Raw genomic sequence first — 18,690 nt, forward strand, 5'->3', positions numbered from 1 at the left:
ACGTGAGTTTTTGGATGTCTTCCTGGATGTCTTCCTGGATTTTTTAGAGGAGCGTCTTTTGATCCCTTTCGAGATCGGTGTGTCTCGATCCAGTACCGCGTGGTGTGGCCAATGCTTGTCTACTGTCTGGTAGCGTAGGTAGAACACTCGCTATGTGGATTGAAGACATGATAGACGCTGCAAGTCGCTGGAAGCGGGCAGTGCAAGACCGATCATTGTGACGATCTTTGGCGGTGGCCGTGTTATATATGGAGCCATTTTTATTAAACCATCTTTTTACACAGGCAAAGCATTTGACCTCTGTGTGGCCTGATGTTAAGTGATGACAATATCTGCGATGCTATATGCTTGCCTAGATGAAACTTATTCACTATTGACTTGAATACTCCCAAGTTGCAGTTAGCTGGAAACAAAGACTCCGTAGGTTGTTCCATACCTTAGTTGTTCGCACCATAAAAGTACATTGAACTAATGTCACTTATATTGATGTCTGTTCAAACAGTGACCTTATCGAATAGCCCGCCATATATTACTTGGTGGTAAATAAAATATATATTGTGTGTAAATAAATTGTAAATTAAGGTTGTAAATAAAATATATAAGTGACTATGTGTTTGGCACTAATCGGTGTAACATAACTCCTGAAGATGCCCCGCGGAGAGATAAAACACGTGTTGAGTTATTTAACAGTGGTAGTTGTGTAGTTCGCATTGTTTGCCGCATGCGCATTTATTAGCGGGCTGTGCACTTTGTTGCACGATTACGACTGCATGTGCGGAAGTGGCATTTGCTAATTATTTCCATACAGTCCGTCAATAATTTTTTTTATATATTTATTACCAAAAAGTTATTTTTTTTTATAATATTTCACCATGTAAAGTACTCATTTGTAATGGTGCACACATATATATAATAAACTAAACATAATATATATATGTTTTCATAATTAAAAACTCAAATGTAGTATATATAAAAGGTTGTTGTACGTTTAATTTCAAATTACGATATCCATTATACGTTCCAGTTCAATCACTAATGACAGTTGCAATTAAAACTAAACGAGTCCAAAACATACTCGCAGTGCGTCTCCACACCGCGCATCATTAAAACCAGTAACATTGTCATTTAATCATTAAATTTCATTTACGTGACAAGTTTGAACGTGCAAGCTGTTATATATAAGACAGTATGAAGGTAAGAAATATGATCTTATTTATATTTAACATTTATTTATTTATTAGATATTACTTAGTTACGTTTTTTTCTTATGCTGGGGCTATAATTTTTGGTGATCTCTCGTTCCACCCCTATTTATATGGGGACAGGAATTTTATTTTCTATATATAGGGTGGGCCAAAAATTTTTGCAAATAGCAACACTTGATTTCTCCAAAACCGTGAGAGTAAGGGACCAACGGCGAGACGGAGCACATCTCGACGATGTATTTTTTAAAAAATAATTTTTAATAAATGATAATTAGGGTAAATATATCGTAAACAAAATAGCATTTGTACTTTTATTTCTACACATGTTTCAAAAGTGCAAAAATTTATGACCCACCCTATATAGTTTTTACTTTATTTTATTATTTTCATTCTCTTTTTCCATTTCTCACAATATTTATCTTACTGTCTCTTTCATTCCATAATTTATTCTATTTTCTATTCCGCTCTTTAAACCTTTCAACCATCCTCAATCACTGAAGTTAGGTTTAATTACTATTTATAATGTCACAGTTATTTAATTTACCACAATTACAATATTTTTATTTCTTACATTTTCACTTTTCCTAATAGTTACTACGTTGCTTACATTTAACAAAGTACAAAATTATGTATTTTTGGCTATTGTTGGCTTTGAGGGCATAATTAGGATGTCGTGGGTCCACTCAGTGGGCGGCTTACCCACGCCGCTTCTTCCGGCTTGTGGTCATCTAGAATCTTTCGGCTCAAACGTTAACAATTGACAAACATATTTAATTTTGTACTTTGTTAAAGTGAACTTACGTAAATGATATTTTATGTATTATTTATATTTCGATCATATATTTAAAAGAAGTTTTTAACAAAACTTCACAGGTATATTGGGCTGCGTTAATACTAGTGCTTTCGTTGTCGGACGTTTGTAATTCTCAAGATGATGAAGGCGGTGATCTGGATGCCATCATACATCACCTGGAAATCCTGAACAGTACAGCTGCACCACAAACAGGTAATCTATGTTAGTGTTTATCAAATAGAATTGTTATTCACTGTGATGTTTAACAAGATTGGGCCATATGTCAGACATAGACAGGTTTGTAATAAATTCAATTAAATTTATTATAAACTTGTCCAGGTGTCATTGATATAGTTGAAACTGGAACATTATCATGTGAGCCGATAGATAATCACTGCAAAGAATAGGCCTTCCACAATGATCACCCTGGAAACTGAAAAATTGCTTACCCTGGAACACAGTGATACTCGTGAAATAGATTTTGTCGGCAGGTCAGTTTTCTTATGTCAGATTCTTACGCATTAAAACCTCTTCGATAATCAACCTCTTTCTTCTTTAGGAACGTGCTCCAGTTCCCTTAGCGCTATGCTATTAAAATCAATAGTTCATTATATTAGGATTTGATTTAGGTTCGAGACTGTTCCAGAGTAGTTCAAGCTAGAAATTTTAGGGCCATCGTTCTAGATATTTACCTCGAGGGTCACACTTTTGGGAGTGCAACACCATTAAAATTTCAAATTTAAATTCTCGAATAACGTATTAATTATACATTGATATGACATCAACAAATGCATCATTTTCATTATACTATATACTTCTTAGCACACAAATTTTCTTTGTCAATTTTTTTTTAAATATAGCTATTTCTGATTCTGTTGTAAATGCGAATAGTCGAGTCTTTTTGGTCATAAATTTATTTTTACTAATGATATTTACATTACGTTTATCGCATATTATAGGAAGATCGGTATGTTTTTGTGGTCGTAGAATACGTTTTCAATCACGTTTTGAGAAACAACAGCTAATTTTCTTTCCTAAAAATTTTACTTAAAGACTCGTTACAAAATTATAAATGGTATAAATATACATTCTTATCAAATGTAATATTGTTTATTCTACAGAGAACGTAAAGGATGTTCTTCTTAGAATCTAAACTAGACCTAGCTCCTTCTTGTGAACAAGACTCTCCTTACGATGGGATTTTTGAGGAAAAACAATCTCAATCTGGTAACCTACAAATGGTAGTAAAAGTCCTAGGTTTCTTTAAAGCTGGTCCACATATATATTCCCTGAAAGATAATTCAATTGTTAATTCTTCAAGATTTGTCTTCATCAGGCATAGCTCTCATGGTCTTAGCTCCCATCTGTGATATTGATCTCTGATGCAGACAGCACACGACTGGTAATTGTGACAATTTTTGAGGTATACCTATGCCATGCAATAGGCGTGTATCAGCTGATATATTGATGATAATAAAAGCCTACCATCCCTAGCCTACGAGGCACAATAGACTCCTGAACAAATAAAGTATGGTATCTCTAACTCTAGAAATGGAGATCTGCACGAAGACAGACAAGCAGACCGGTCAGTGCGTGGCGCCGTCTCAGTGTAGCGACGGACTTGGTAACGAGGATGGAAGTGACCTCATTGACATCAGGTAATTTTTCAGGAGTGACAACACGAATAGGTTTCACGGGGAGTTCCGGCTTACCTTTCTTTGTTAATAAATTATGTACCATAGCGCTTAGAGATTCAAAAGGAATATTTTTTCGATGAGCTAATGTTACCAAAGATTTTATTTATTCATTTATTTAATATTCTTTATTGTACACGCTAGGATACATTTAAATGGTTTCATAATAATAAACCAAAGGGCACAATGAGCGGTTTCAACACACGAGTCAATCTTTTACAGAAAACCAAAATTGAGAAAGAGTTAGTTAAAAATATGTGTATTTTCTTTATGTACCATGTTATTTTTGTTGAATCGCGACAGCCTAGTATATTGGAAAAGGCATTACAATATACACTCAATTCTATCCGTTTGTGTAGATTGATTCGTAAGTCATCATGTTTTGCAGTATTTAATTGTGGCTTACGAAAAATTACACATTTTGTAAAACGTCCATCAAGAAGTTTGGCCACCCTACTTCATTGAAAATTTACGTCATGATAATATGTTGAGGGTAAGAAGGGACGTTCCCAAAAGTCGAAAATTATTTAATCTTTGTAAAAAAAATATATCTATTCAAGTCAATTCGTTAAAAGTGTTTATTGACAGCAATCAATACTTTTACTTATTAATATCAGTAACTGTCTAAATGAAAAACTTTTATTGTAAATAATAAGGTTAATGACCATTACAGGGAACTCAACGGGCCTTGTTCTTCTTATCTGCAAATCTGCTGCCCGTCGTCGAACGTGGTGGTTGCTCCAACACCTTCGGGTGAAGTAAAGGTATGTAGCAGGAACTGGGTCACTTATCAGTTCATAATTTTGTTTTCGTTATCAACAGATGGCGCTGGTTGTCATAATAGCAAGTTTTTGTTAAGAGATGGCGCTTATTACAAAATTGATATTGCTTTATTTTTTGATATAGTTATTATTTATCTGTACACTAGCTGATCCCAGAAAAGTTTTAATGAACAAATAAAAAATAAGAGTTGATCGTAGATGGGTGAAAATTTAGGGTTGTATGTATTTTTGTATGCTGTATCATAAAAAATAAAAACAAGAAATGTTGTCTAAAAAATTAAAGAAAATTAGGGGTGGACCACCCTTAACATTTAGGGGGATGAAAAACAGATGTTGCCTGCATCTTCGCTCTGGTCGATATGCGCGCTAAGATTCACGAAAATCGGTTGAACCGTTTCGGAGGAGTTCAATCGCGCACACCGTGACATGTGAATTTTATATATTGGATTTTATAAATGTGTAAATTCAAATTAAAATGATTTTTTTTGAATTACATAAACTTCATTAACATAGAAGTTGATGGGGCGATAGATAAACTAAAAAAACTTTCTTTTTCTTCATACCTGTTGATAGACACCCACTGCAAGGTATGGGTCTCCATCAAAGATTGATGTTCTGACCGAACTGAACTGAACTTCCTGTGACCATAACTATGTTATCAGTTCATCATGAGGGGCGCCTACCTACACTGCGTCTGCCTGCTTGTGGTCAACACTCCAGAACCTTTCAACCCTAGTGGCCGAGTTTCAGTTGTACAAGCGATATACCTTTCTATTCCTTGCATTTCATACGAGCAATTCTTCAAGCTATGTCGGTGACATTGGTTTTTCAGGATCTCTCTATTGCTGATTCGAACTCGCTGTGAAACTAACCCACTTCATTGTTCTCTGGGTATCCTTGATCCTTTAAAAATAACTTTATTTAATGATTATTTTTACTGTATCATAAAAGAATGGACTATTGAACAAAGTGTAGTGTAATACAAAATGTATTGTATCGGTACTCCCATGGTTCTTGTTATAATGTACTTCTTTATTTTTATTCTTTTTCCCTATCTAATTTTTGGAATAGGGATGTATTTTTCAATATTTTTTTATTTTCAATTACCTTTTTTTATTTACGTCCTCTTTCTATCTCTCTCTAATCCTTCAGAGTTTGTCTCTTTCTTCCTTCTTTCAACTTTCACTTTCTCTCTCATGCTCACAGCATTATTTTTCATTTTATTCACATATCGCCTCCCGTTTTCACCACGTTTCTTGAATCTTTTTGTTCACATTTTCAATGTATCTTCATGTTGTTGCCATGTTGTAGAATTAAATTTTTAAGGCATATTAATTATTATATACTTAAAAGAGCTCTGAAACCGTAAAGCGTAATAACAACAAAAAATTCGAATACATAACATTTTTTTATGTATAACATATTCATAATATATAGCATAACAAAAGATCGCCTCGTGTGATAAGACCGCCCATTGTACTCTTTTGTTTAGTATTATGAAACCATTTAAATGTATCCTAGCGTGTACAAAGTTAAATGTTAAAATGTTAAATACATAAAATTAATCATATTTTAACACGTATTAAGCAGAGCTTAATTATTATTGAAGAAACTGCTAAACGGACAAGTCTTTTATAATATTCTATGGATTTTTATGAGAGCCATGTATTACAGTCAAGAAAGAACTTTAAAAGAATATAGGTAGACTATGTTATAAAATTACATGAGATAATTAAATTTTATCCTATTCCAGCGTAAAGGATGCGGGTGGCGGAATCCTAACGGAGTGGGGCTACGCACCACCGGTCACGTGAATCAGGAGGCCAATTTCGGGGAGTTCCCGTGGATGGTAGCCATTTTGACGTAAGATATTATTAAGTATAAATTATCTGTGGCTCACAAATATGTTTTAAAAGTAAATTATATTTATTATTGTTAATGACAGTTTGTAATTGGTCCGGTCTGTCATTGCCATTTGCATTTTCCGCAAGTTTGAAGTGACGGAAAGCAAAATACATCTATCCTTAGACGTTTTAACATGTTCACTGCGGGCCCAATTTTGAAGAACTTTCAGCTGGTGCGGCTGAGGTCGAATCAGCCTCAAGCTGAACTTCCTAGTAGTGCGGTTGAGGCCTTTTCTGCCTCATGTTCATCAATATTTTTTTACAATATTGAGTCAATGCTTCGCAGACATAAAGAAAGCTATATTTGTCTTTGTCATACCTCATACGGTTGAGTGTAAACAGCCGCCGCACTAGAGAGAAAACACGAGTTTTACGCGCCGCACCAGTGCAAAGTTTACCATGAGGCTGAATCGACCTCAAGCCGCAGTGAACGTGTTAAAGTAGCGAAGTACCAGGCCTCCCGAAGTAGCAATGGCTCGTGCCGCTGTATACTACTATTTTACTGGACTGGTAGGCTGCCGAGCTCCTAGATCGCTTCGGTGAAAGCTCCATGGAATTACCAGGCACTAGCGTCCCAGTAAGAAGACCTCAGCATGGGTTGTATCTCTTCAATAATACCCGCTTAGCATTCCGACACAAGAGTGGCAGGGAGGGTTGAACCTCGGCTTGGATGCTATTGCCTGGTTAACATCACCACTAACAGAAGAAAGTGTCAGCGCTGGGAGAAGTGTCAGAAGAAACTCTAGCAACGCTTCTATCTAGTATGATCAGAGGAAGAAAATTCTGAGTTTGCAGTATTTCATACAACCACTGACTTTCTTATGAGGCAATAAGAAGATTTGTTATATTGGCATTGCTGAAATTCTAATTAATAACGTCGTCTGTCATATCTGGCCAGAAATAATTATTTTTTCAGTTGCCTATCATTCTGTATATTACTGCATTAACAAATGAAAATCATTTGTAATGATTCTTTTATCCTTATTATTACAAATTGTACTATGTACCTTTATTTGAAATTAATTCATTTGACTTGCAGATTATTTTTATATTTGGTCGTGTTTTATCTATTAATTATAATTGATCTTTCAAATATATTTTCTCTGTCGATCAACGATTCAACACATAAACTATGCGGCTTAATTACTCGGCGGTCAAATGCAGAAAAATATATCATGCAGCACCATCGATCTAATGAATGTCCCCTAAAGCTGTGAGTGATATATTAAAACTAAGTAAGAGAAATTATAATTAACATGTGACTCCTAGAAACGAAAGTAGATAGATATCTTGTACAAAGACATTATTTATGAATTTCATACAAAAAAAAACTGACTTTGTTGTATACTTATAGATAATGTAGAATTTGGAACTCTCTAGATTTTAATTTTAAGAATATCATTATTGCTCTTCTGGTATGCTTTTCTTAACAAATTCTTGATATATTAATACTATTTTATACTATCCCACACATACTTAGTTCATGGAATAAATAATATTTATATTAAAATTCAAGGAAGAAAGACATCAAAAAAATATTTATCTGGTCAATGCCATTAATTAATTGGTACATCATTAAAATATTTGTAATTTCAAAAAAGCGGTTGCAGACGTTGGCCACGTTCACATAAAAAATACTACTGATTAGTATGGAAATATAACATTTATATCACAAACCTCAACCAATAGTTGTAAACGAGTGAGGTCGATCTTTGTTTTAATATTCTTAACGCGTATTGTCAGCTTGGCACCATTGTACAGCGATATATTTTATAAATCTATAAATAGTAGATTCTGTTTATTATTGAGATAATAAACAGTCTATTTTAGGTTCCCTCTGTGTGATTATTAATTTTGACCTATTTACATAAGTAATTCCAAATGTACAATACACTAAGGTAAATTGCAGGGGCAGCTCTAGCTCGTGTATAGCCCGTGTGCAATGAAATCCTGGCGCCCCCTAGGCCTGTCCGCCCCCCCCCCCCCGCGGCCATAACTATTACCTTGCCGTCATAACCAAAAAGTTTTTTCATATTTCAACAAGCTATATTATAAGTAGGTATAGCTTACAGTATGGTATTAGTTACGGCCTTTCTTTGGTACTTTACTTACGCCTAAATGCTTTTTTACTCGCCTAACTTTAAAGTTAAGGTTTCCATTATGGAGTGTACAATCTAATTATGGTTTTTATTTACTTTGAACTCTTGTGGCACACTCTCCAAGACATACACAGTAGTAACCACACACTACAAATGATAATATAAGGATAAATTAATGAATTTTTATAGTTTTAAGTTGAAGACTACCAGTATAGCTTGGGTCAATTTGTTTCTAGTTCCTATTAAATGAAGCTCTTCTGGTTTCCTTATTTAATATTAATATGAGAGCTCTGGTAGCCTAATGGTATACGACTTAAACTTGCGATCGTAGCTCATAGGTTCGATTCCCGGCATACAATCTTACTTAATTAACGCTGTGCATTAATTATAGCCTACCACTGCTCTCTTATAAGTTTATAAAAGATTGGCAACAGCGTCCTCTGTGTAACATAATACCACATTGTGATCACCAACTCGCCTGCCATGCGTGACGATTATGGTATATCCCAATTTAGATACCTTTGGGGAGGCCTAAGTCTTGCAGTGGGCATATATAATCTATGCTAAAGCAGCGAATAACGTAGTTTGTTTTTAAAACAAATGAATTGAACATATTATTATAATTTCACTACTACGTGTATTCATAAAAACTTTGGTGCGAACTCGTGGTAAGCTTTTTTTAAAGATTTTCTGCTGAAATGATGACGAAATAAAGTTAGTAATGTTCCTCATCATCATGACAGCAGATAGAGGTCCACTGCACGGCATAGGTCTATCCCAAAGTTCGCCACGATGACCGATTCTGAACGTATCCACCGACTTCCGGGAACCTTAACTATTGTTTTAGTCGAAACAAAATTAGTAATATTGCATTACAATTTCATCCTGACAGTCCTGGGTCGACTAGAGTGTTTTGGAGCAACCAGCTGTCTTACGTTGGAGGCGGTTCCCTCATTCATCCCAGCGTGGTGCTCACTGCAGCGCACGTGGTTGTGAGGACATCAAGTCATCAGAATGTGCGAGAGCCACGTGTCGCTCGTCGGGCCCCGCTGTGTGTTCGTGCCGGCGAGTGGGACACCCAAACCGACAAAGAACCTTACCCCCATCAGGACCGTGACGTCATCAACCTCGTAGTGCCACGCGAGTACAATAGAAGTAATATTTTTAAACGGTTTTATTTAGTTCGACACGTACGAAATTTATTTGGATCAAAATTAGAAATTGAAATTTAAGCACCTTCCCGTTGTCAGATTGATCTCAAATTTGGTACACACATTTAATTTAGATGACAATACAATATAATAAAATCAATAACATTATAAATCTAAGATGGACGACGATACAAAATGGCGGATTACGTATTTTTCCTTAACCCCCTCAATATGGGTATCAAATGAAAGGGCTACACTAGTAAAACACGATGATTATGTCAAAATTTAAAATTCAAGATGGACGCCGTTCCAATATGGCAGACTAGGTACATATTTTTCCACAACCACCACAATATGGGTATCAAAAAACCGTTTAACTTAAAAGTTTTTTAAATGTATTTTTTTCTAATTATTATTTACTCCCCAAATATTAGAGACCTTCTTCATATCCCTATAAACGATTTGTCGATTATATAATAATATACAGCGTGATTGGCTGTAAATATAGAAACCTTTAAAAAGGTGGATTCATAGCTCGTTCGTTTTATTTTAATGTATGCTATACTTTATCTAATAATCAATGGTTTCAGAAATAATAAACAACATAATATCATATAGCAAGAAAAAGAGTTTTCGAAATTCGTATTATATTAAAACATAAAATTATTTATTTCCCAACCGTATTTTTGCTTAATATTTTTTAAATAAGAAAGGACCAATATTTAGCCACTTCCGCACATGTGCATGCGCGGAAGTGGCTAAATATTGGTCCTTTCTTATTTAGAATGGACTTCCGCAATGTAACGCCTGAATCCATTAAATATTTAATATTTTTTATAATGTAATAGGATTCTTAACAGCTTTTGTTCTATTTTAGTTTATTGTATGTATAATAATTCAGAGGCATTACATACAAAATACCTAGAAAAGAGTAACTAATGTCATGGATTCTTAAGAAAGACATAATAAGATTCTTGTTATTTAGAAACAGAAACACAAATTGTTTTATTTTTTTTTCTCTAAGAAATTTGAAATTGTCGACTATCTCCAAGTAAACTGTCGAACCACAAATTAAATATTCGATATTTATCCAAATCTAAAATAGATATGATCTGTTACTATCCCTAGAATGAAACATATATCCATAAAATGATTTGTTAAAAACGCTCTTTGATGATAATTATATAAATTAAACATTTTGAAATTCGAAAGATTAATTAGCAACAATCAATGTTTCCAGAAAATCTGTACAATGACATCGCGCTGCTGTTTCTCAAAATACCCGTGATATTGGCGCCCAACGTGGGACTCGTCTGTCTGCCGCCCCCCGGCCAACGCGCATTAGGTGGAACCAGATGCCTAGCGTCCGGCTGGGGAAAAGATCGCTTCGGATTAATTGGACAATACCAAGTTATAATGAAAAAGGTTCTAATTACAGTATATCATTAGGTAGAATTTGCTTTACACATAGTCTTCATATATATATATATATCTTAATCAGATATAATCTTGTTTACTTATATGTATGTGTGTGTGTGTGTGTGTTTATATATACATAACTATAGTAAAGTAAAAGGTTCAGATGATGCTCCGATAACTTATGTGAAACTTGAAGGAAAATTGGAAACCAAAACTACAAAACAGTAAAAGATTTAACTATGCTGTCGGTTGAGATCCGAACAATCTCCTTTTGTTAAATACTTTAGATATGACAAGACATTGGTATGTACATTATATATATATATTGGTGCTATTGGTCCTTACTATGACCATAATACATAATACCATAAAATTACGAATTCAAATACGAATGCCGACTAGAATTCAGACACCATCAGTGATGTGGTCGCTGCCGTTCTAAAATCCATTTCGATTACTCATGGCTATCATCCTACTAGCAAAGTTGCTCGGGTGATAATTCACCTGCTTAGAATTTATTTGATTAATATATAATTGCTTTACGAATTTTTTTATATGAGATCGGGAAAAAAGTGATTTGGTAAATATCTGGGGGACCGTAGAGTAATGTCGTTTCTATCGAGATATTTTACAGATATACCGATTGATTTTTAATGCTCCGACATTGATTTGTATACTAGATGGCAAAAAGTTGTTGATTACGAAGGTGAATATATTGTATAATAAAGACTACTTAAAAATGTAGTTTTGTGAATTTAACTTAAGAAAGCGACATTTCTTTCCGGCCCCCCTGATAGTATAATATGTATAAAGTTATAACGAATATTCTTTCATTAAACTGATACAAATATCTGATTGATTTTAATGACATTACGAAATGAAGATAATTTTTAAATCAATCAATTCAATGAATAAAAATACATTTTAAGAGGTTACCTCAAAATAGGAATAAAAGTAAAGCAGGCCTCGAAATTTTTTTTTTGACATTTATGAACCTAATGGGATTGTTTTATAACAGCGTGTACTGCACTGATTTTACGGGCAGTGCATATATACAACTTCATCTATATGCAGTACAATAATTAGAACGACAGCGCGATGTAAAATGTTTGTAGCGCCATCTAGGATGTCAAATGAGAACTAAAACCAATGTACGTGCAAAGTAATCACAATATTTATAATATTTTTTTCCAGATTGAGTTGCCAGTAGTGGAGCGAGTAGATTGCCAAAATAGGTTGCGGCGCACACGGCTTGGGCCTTACTTCCAGCTGCACGGGAGCTTCATGTGCGCTGGTGGGGAATGGGGACGAGACACCTGTGCAGGAGACGGCGGATCACCCCTCGTATGCCCTGTTCCTGTGAGTTTGACGCGAATACTGTATAAGTCCAGATAAAGTTATTGAAGTTTTCAAGTTCATAGAAACTTTTTTCACAGTTTCAGAAGGATCGGTATGTTCAGAGCGGGATAGTCTCTTGGGGCGTGGGATGTGGTGATCACAACACTCCAGGTGTCTATGTCGACGTAGCAGCTGTACGCACCTGGATAGACCGCAACGTAGCGGCAGCCGGCTACGACACATCCATGTACACGTTATAAAGTTTAAATAACAAATTCAATTAAAACAAACCGTTTTCGTAATATTTGTTTTATTATAAAAATAATTTACATTGCTAACATAAAATTAATCGCACACTCTAAGACATAAATCAAGTTTTGATTGAGAGATGAATTATTTTAGACGCCCAGGTCGTGCCCACCAGAAATATCAGATTCATTCTTCATTATTGATATTGTGGACTCTTAAGCATATCTGCTACAAACAGTCAAATTAGAAAAGTACGACTTCAAGTAAATGTTCAATAGTCGAATCTATCAAAAGCAACGTTCAGGAAACATCTTCTCGTCCAATATCCTTCATTGCCTTAATACGAATCTCTAGGAGTCAACACAATGTGTGTTATTAGTAATAACCTATTTTATCTTCTTCTTCTTCCTTCCCTTTTCCCTTTATTTGGGATAGATTTTTGAATTTATTGTATCTTTATCATTGTACACATTTATTACTTCTGATTTAATTTTTTGTTATTTACTTTATTTAACTTCAATTGTTCACTTAATGAATGGAATATAACTAAGTGACATTTTCAGATTCCGGTTGTATGATAGGACAGAGTGCAGAGGGCTTTTAGCTTAATATCCCTTTTAAGATAGCGAAGCTGAAAGCTTTCCTGAAGAGCCTTGGCTCGAGCTGCTGCATACTACAATATCACCGGATTAGTCTTCCATGCTCTTAGATCACTAATGTTATTGTTGATGAAACCAGAATACAGGATGGGTCTCCTTATCAATTTGCGCCAGTCCACTCTATACTGGGTTGTCTCTGCATCAAGTTGAAGGGTTTCCAGTTCCTTTCCGATATTAGACCACCACGTAGCTTTTGGACGCCCTCTCCCTCTTGGGAATTCTGGGAGGCTTAAGGCAGTTTTTACCAAGTGGTCATCTGGTTTTCGTTGAATGTGGCCATACCATCACAATCGTATATAGTAATAACCTATTTTATATTTTATGGCACCCGTTTTTGAGGATCTCTTTTTTCCTTCTTTTATTTCATTCTTGGATAAAAGATCCATTATATTTTCTTTCTCTCTTTCCATTTAGCTTTCGTCACAATCTCTTAAATCTTTTTCTTTTGAGTCGATGAAAGCCCAATGTAAGATATAGGCCTTCTCAATAGATTGCCACAATGTCCGATCCTGCGCTGCCTTGCGTCTACAGAGCTCCCGCAACATTAGCTATGTCGTCGATCCATCTCGTCTACCGGCTTGTAATCGACACTAGAGAACCTTTCATTCCCAACGGCCACCCGTTGCACGTGCGACGTGACTACCCACTGTCACTAAATAATTCTATTAATTCATACCGCCGTGATAAGTTATATCCCAGCGGTAGAGGATTGAGAATAACGATTATAGTTCGCGAGGAATATCTCGGCCATCATGCAAGACGAAGGGGAGAGAGAATGCTTCCTCAGCTACTGCAGGAAGGTGGTTATAAATGCAATAGGTAAAAATAAAACAAACACTAAAATATAGAAATAAAAAGAATATAGTAGTACCCAAAATAGTATAAGATGATATTTACAAAGAAAATACATGTTAAATATTTGAACAATTAATGTAATGTTGCTAAATAAAATAGTAAGGAAACCTAGAATGTAGTGGTTGAGGATGGATGTATGGCTAATGGAATGAAAGAGAAAGACTGGGAAAATTGTAGAATGAAAGAAACAGTACGACAGATAAGATGATACATGAAAGAGAAGAATGATAATAATAAAAAATATGGATAAATTACTAGAAATAAAAAGTCCCTGTCCCACACGAGATAGGGGAACGAGAGGTCCCCAACAGCGGGGACCATTAAAAAAAATTATAGTTCGCGAGTTCGACTCCAGAATACAATCTTATAATTCAAACTTTTTGCATTAATTAAATAGGATTAATTTGCTCATAAAAAATTTCCACAAGATCGGTAGCAGTGTCCTTTGCGTACCATAATAATACACTGCAATCGCCAACTCGCCTGCCACGCGGTGCGATTATTATATATCCCCCATAGATACCTTTGGGGATGCCTATGCTTAGCAGTGGGCATCTATAGGCTGAAACTATACCAGAAGAGCTCAAATTGAAAGAACACTTTTATTACATATAGCTTGCTTACAATAATCAAGTAATCAAATTTTAAAGTCCAATTCAAGCAATAAACTTTATAAAAAATTGTGTAAAATTATAACAATGTTTATCTACTAATTATGAGACACTTAGGTGAATATCTATTTATTCTTTATTTATCCATAAAGGATCATTAAGTGTGAGAGCCTTCAAAACTACCCAGCGGTGGACTAGACCGTGATGCACGTAATCACTTACTATCCCGTGTTGGAACGTGCAAGATATTACTGCGAGTTTGAGGTTGAAAGAGAGGTGGATAATAGCACCATCGCTTCCCTTATGTGAGATAAATGATGTAGTCACACATTTTCGCGATACTACAGGAAAGTTATCAAGATTATATATAAAAATAAATTGTAAAATAGTTATGGTCAAGTAAGAATAACAGGTAGGACAATAAAATGTATGGTAGGAATACGGTACAAATTTTCTATTGACTAAAAGATAAAAGCGAAAGAAACTCAGAAATATGACGTATGAATTAATAAGAGTAATTATAATTAAAACTGTATTAGAATATATCAAAAAATGAGGCAAAGTAAGAGATGTACGGAAGGATTGCAAATATATGCTATTATAAAAATAAAAAAATTAAAGAAATATTTAAGATATTAAACGCACATCATACAAAGCAAAACGATGAGAGTAATGAGATGCCGAAAAAAAGAGGTCAGAATCTTTAAAGCTACCAGGAAGTCTTATTTGAGTCCAAAACAAACTCAGATTTTTTTTTTATATCCTTAATATAGTTGTAAAGAAATTTATTCCAAAGCTTTATTATCACTTAAAAACCCATCACTATAATAAATTTCATTAGTAGTTTTACTTTGATTAACTTTTTAAACGTATTTACCTTAGAGGTATTATATAGAATTGTATTGTAATACCGTATACAGTTGCAAACAAAACAAATAAAGCAAAAAGGAAGTTATAATAAGCAATCTTTAAGTCTAATGTTGATTAAATCAAGTAAAATAAGGTAATAGAAAAAAATTATTACATGTTTTATATCTTTATGTTTGTAGACCTATATCTAAAACGTTATTTCGTGTAGGCTATTTTAGTTGTTTGTTCGTTTCCAGTAAAATGTTCCAATATATTGTTTCGCCATATTTCTTACAAGGTTGAAGACTAAGTTAGTCGGAATCCACATCAGTCCGCCAGCCTCTGTTCTGTAAAAAAAAATTATTAATATAAAGTTCATTGACCCGAAGATTAATCAATTTAAGTGTTACCTCTTATTATTGCTTATTTAACATGACTTGATTTACTTAAACATCTAAAAACAAGGATGATATTTAAACATTAAATCGATTTTACGTTTTTTCTTTAAAAATATAGATAAAATTCAATAATTCAAAATTGGAACTTTTGACAGGAATCATGTTGATCGTCAACTTTTTTTAATCTATTTTATTTTTTAATCATCTTTGTCTAACATATATTATATTTATGTAGAAAAAAACAGGAAAAAAACTCCACAATAACACGTGATTTAAAAAAAAAGTTTTACAATATACTTTGTTATGCTTTAAACAATAATATTTTATGCGCGTACACTTTTTGACAGATTGCCAACGATTCTTGTCATTTAAATATTCGTTGTCTTCTCCAACAATTCAATTTATATTTGTTTTGAATTTTATAAATGATAGTACAGTAATATTTGTGAAATGTAATTAAAAATCTTATTCCGTTTATTACAAATGTAACTAAATCAATACAGTGACGCTGAAGATTTTGGAATACCTAAATTAGATAGTACCATAGTACCGAAGATAACTAATAAATGTCGAAATTTAAATAAAAATTTCTCTTAAAACCTATGTATATATATAAATATGAGTGGTGGTAGACCTGCGATAGAGTACTGAGATTTGCGATCATAGGTCGAGGGATCGATTCTCGGGATACAATCTTACATAAGTCGCATTTTGTGATTTATTAAATATCGCTGCTGCTCACAATTTTCCAAAGGATGGACAGTAGCATCCTCTCACCATAATACCACACTGCGATCGCCAACCCGTCTGCCAAGCGTGGCGATTATAGTATCACCCCATAGATATCTTTAGGGAGGTCTGTTACTTACAGTAAACGTGTATAGGCCGAAACGACATGTACATGAGTACGATGTGATATAATAAATAAGTAAATAAATATATTTCAGAAGTTTATATGAAAAATTACAGTAATTATTTATGTAGTCATAGGTTAGGCAACAATTTGCCTATGTCCATCAGTGCATGTCCCACGGCTGGAACGATTATTACTAATAAATTCACTGCGTATTATTTTTTAAAAGCCACTGGGGCTTTATGGTTCTGGAGTATACCACGGACCAGCAAGCGCAGCGTATGACGTCAACTCTCAAGGTCGACAGACCTTCGTCATCGGAAGACACTGAATGCAGGTCTTACCGGTTCTAATGTAGTTTTATAGAGGCCTATATCGAAGAGATGCTCTACAGAACAATTTATGATGATGATATTATTAAGTAAGAAAAGGACCAATATTTAGCCACTTCCGCACATGCAGTGGTAGTCGTGCAATGAAATGCACCGCCCGCCAGCCCGCTGATAAATGCGCATGCGGCAAACAATGCGAATCACACAACCGCCACCACCAAATCACTCAACACGTGTTTAACCCCTCCACGGGGCATCTTCAGGAGCTATGTTACACCGATTAGTGCCAAACACAGAGTGTTTATCAGCGGGCTTGCGGGCGGTGCATTTCATTGCACGACTACCACTGCATGTGCGGAAGTGGCTAAATATTGGTCCTTTTCTTACTTAGGATGGACTTCCGCGAAGTAACGCCTGATTCCATTAAATACTGATGATATTATTAAAAATGCTCACAAAATGCGCTGGAACGTCACAGCAACAATGCACCTTGGCTGTTTCACAGTGACCATATCTCTGGCATACACCCAGTTCGCAGATATGAACTAGAGCTAAAATGAATAAGTTAAATGAAATTTTAATATACCTTACGTATACATTTATTATCAGGTCAGAGGATAGAAGCACACTGCAAGGTATATACCCCCATCAAAGATCGTCACAATGACCGGCCATGCGCTGCCCGTATCTCGACTCTCTCTATATCTCTATCTCTTATCTCTCTCTATCTCTGTATTCCGGTTGTTGTTCTCGTTGTTAGCCTTGTGGAGCTTTTACAACTTCGTCGATCTCAGGGCTAATAAAAAATTCCTTCTACTCTATACTAGTCGCCGCCTCCCGGCGCTTCGGCGCGCTGTGAGAGACTTGCTGTGTTGCTGCTGCTGCTTTTCTCCTTCGATGGTGGTGTTGGAGTCCGCGTTGGCGTCGGTGTTCTTGTTGTTCTTCTTGCAACTCCCTCCTGGTAGTTGCTATTCGGTGCGCCTTCTTGCTTAGGCGTGTCTTGTCACCTTGTGTGTGACCTTCTTGAAAGGGCATCTAGCGACTTCCAGCGTTTACTATATTATCGGTTTACCTAATGATGGGCCTAACCACGCCGCGTCTACCGAATTGTGGTCGCCACTCAACGAGCGATGAGCCCGCCCACTGTTACATAAGATGAGCAATTTTTCAAGCTACATCCGTGACTATGATTCTTTTGCAGATATCCTCATATATGGTCATATGTGGATCATTAATATCTACGCTTTAGATTCAGTTTTGAATTCAGAAGAGTCCAAATAGAGAAAAATGAAATTCAAATTGACCTTCTCCACCTCCTATTATGATCTCCCTCGACTTAAAGTAAATCTAGGCTTTGATCTAAAAAGAACCTTAAACAAACTAGTTTTTTTATAAATGGTGTTTGGTTATCGATGTTAATGTTTTAAAGGTGTCCATATATACCTCATTAGACAGCAAAAAAGTTTTAATATTTTTATAAGTGTAAAGTTTTTTTTTTT

The 18,690-nt window shown here is 35.0% G+C and overlaps 1 protein-coding gene across 1 annotated transcript; it reads left to right on the top strand.

The window, feature by feature from the left end:
• The first annotated feature begins 6,233 nt into the window (after window positions 1-6,233).
• On the top strand, window positions 6,234-12,670 carry LOC137926398 (phenoloxidase-activating factor 2-like). The gene is made up of 5 exons (XM_068769999.1): window positions 6,234-6,337; window positions 9,370-9,632; window positions 10,869-11,053; window positions 12,242-12,406; window positions 12,484-12,670. The coding sequence occupies exons 1-5, from the start codon at window positions 6,321-6,323 to the stop codon at window positions 12,643-12,645; spliced, it is 792 nt and encodes a 263-aa protein (XP_068626100.1). The 5' UTR covers window positions 6,234-6,320; the 3' UTR covers window positions 12,646-12,670.
• Window positions 12,671-18,690: the final 6,020 nt, after the last annotated feature.

The sequence above is a fragment of the Battus philenor genome, unplaced genomic scaffold, assembly GCF_028537555.1.
Source record: "Battus philenor isolate CCGP_79_NKW_IND1 unplaced genomic scaffold, ilBatPhil1.0.hap1 SCAF_29, whole genome shotgun sequence".
Classification (NCBI taxonomy): domain Eukaryota; kingdom Metazoa; phylum Arthropoda; class Insecta; order Lepidoptera; family Papilionidae; genus Battus; species Battus philenor.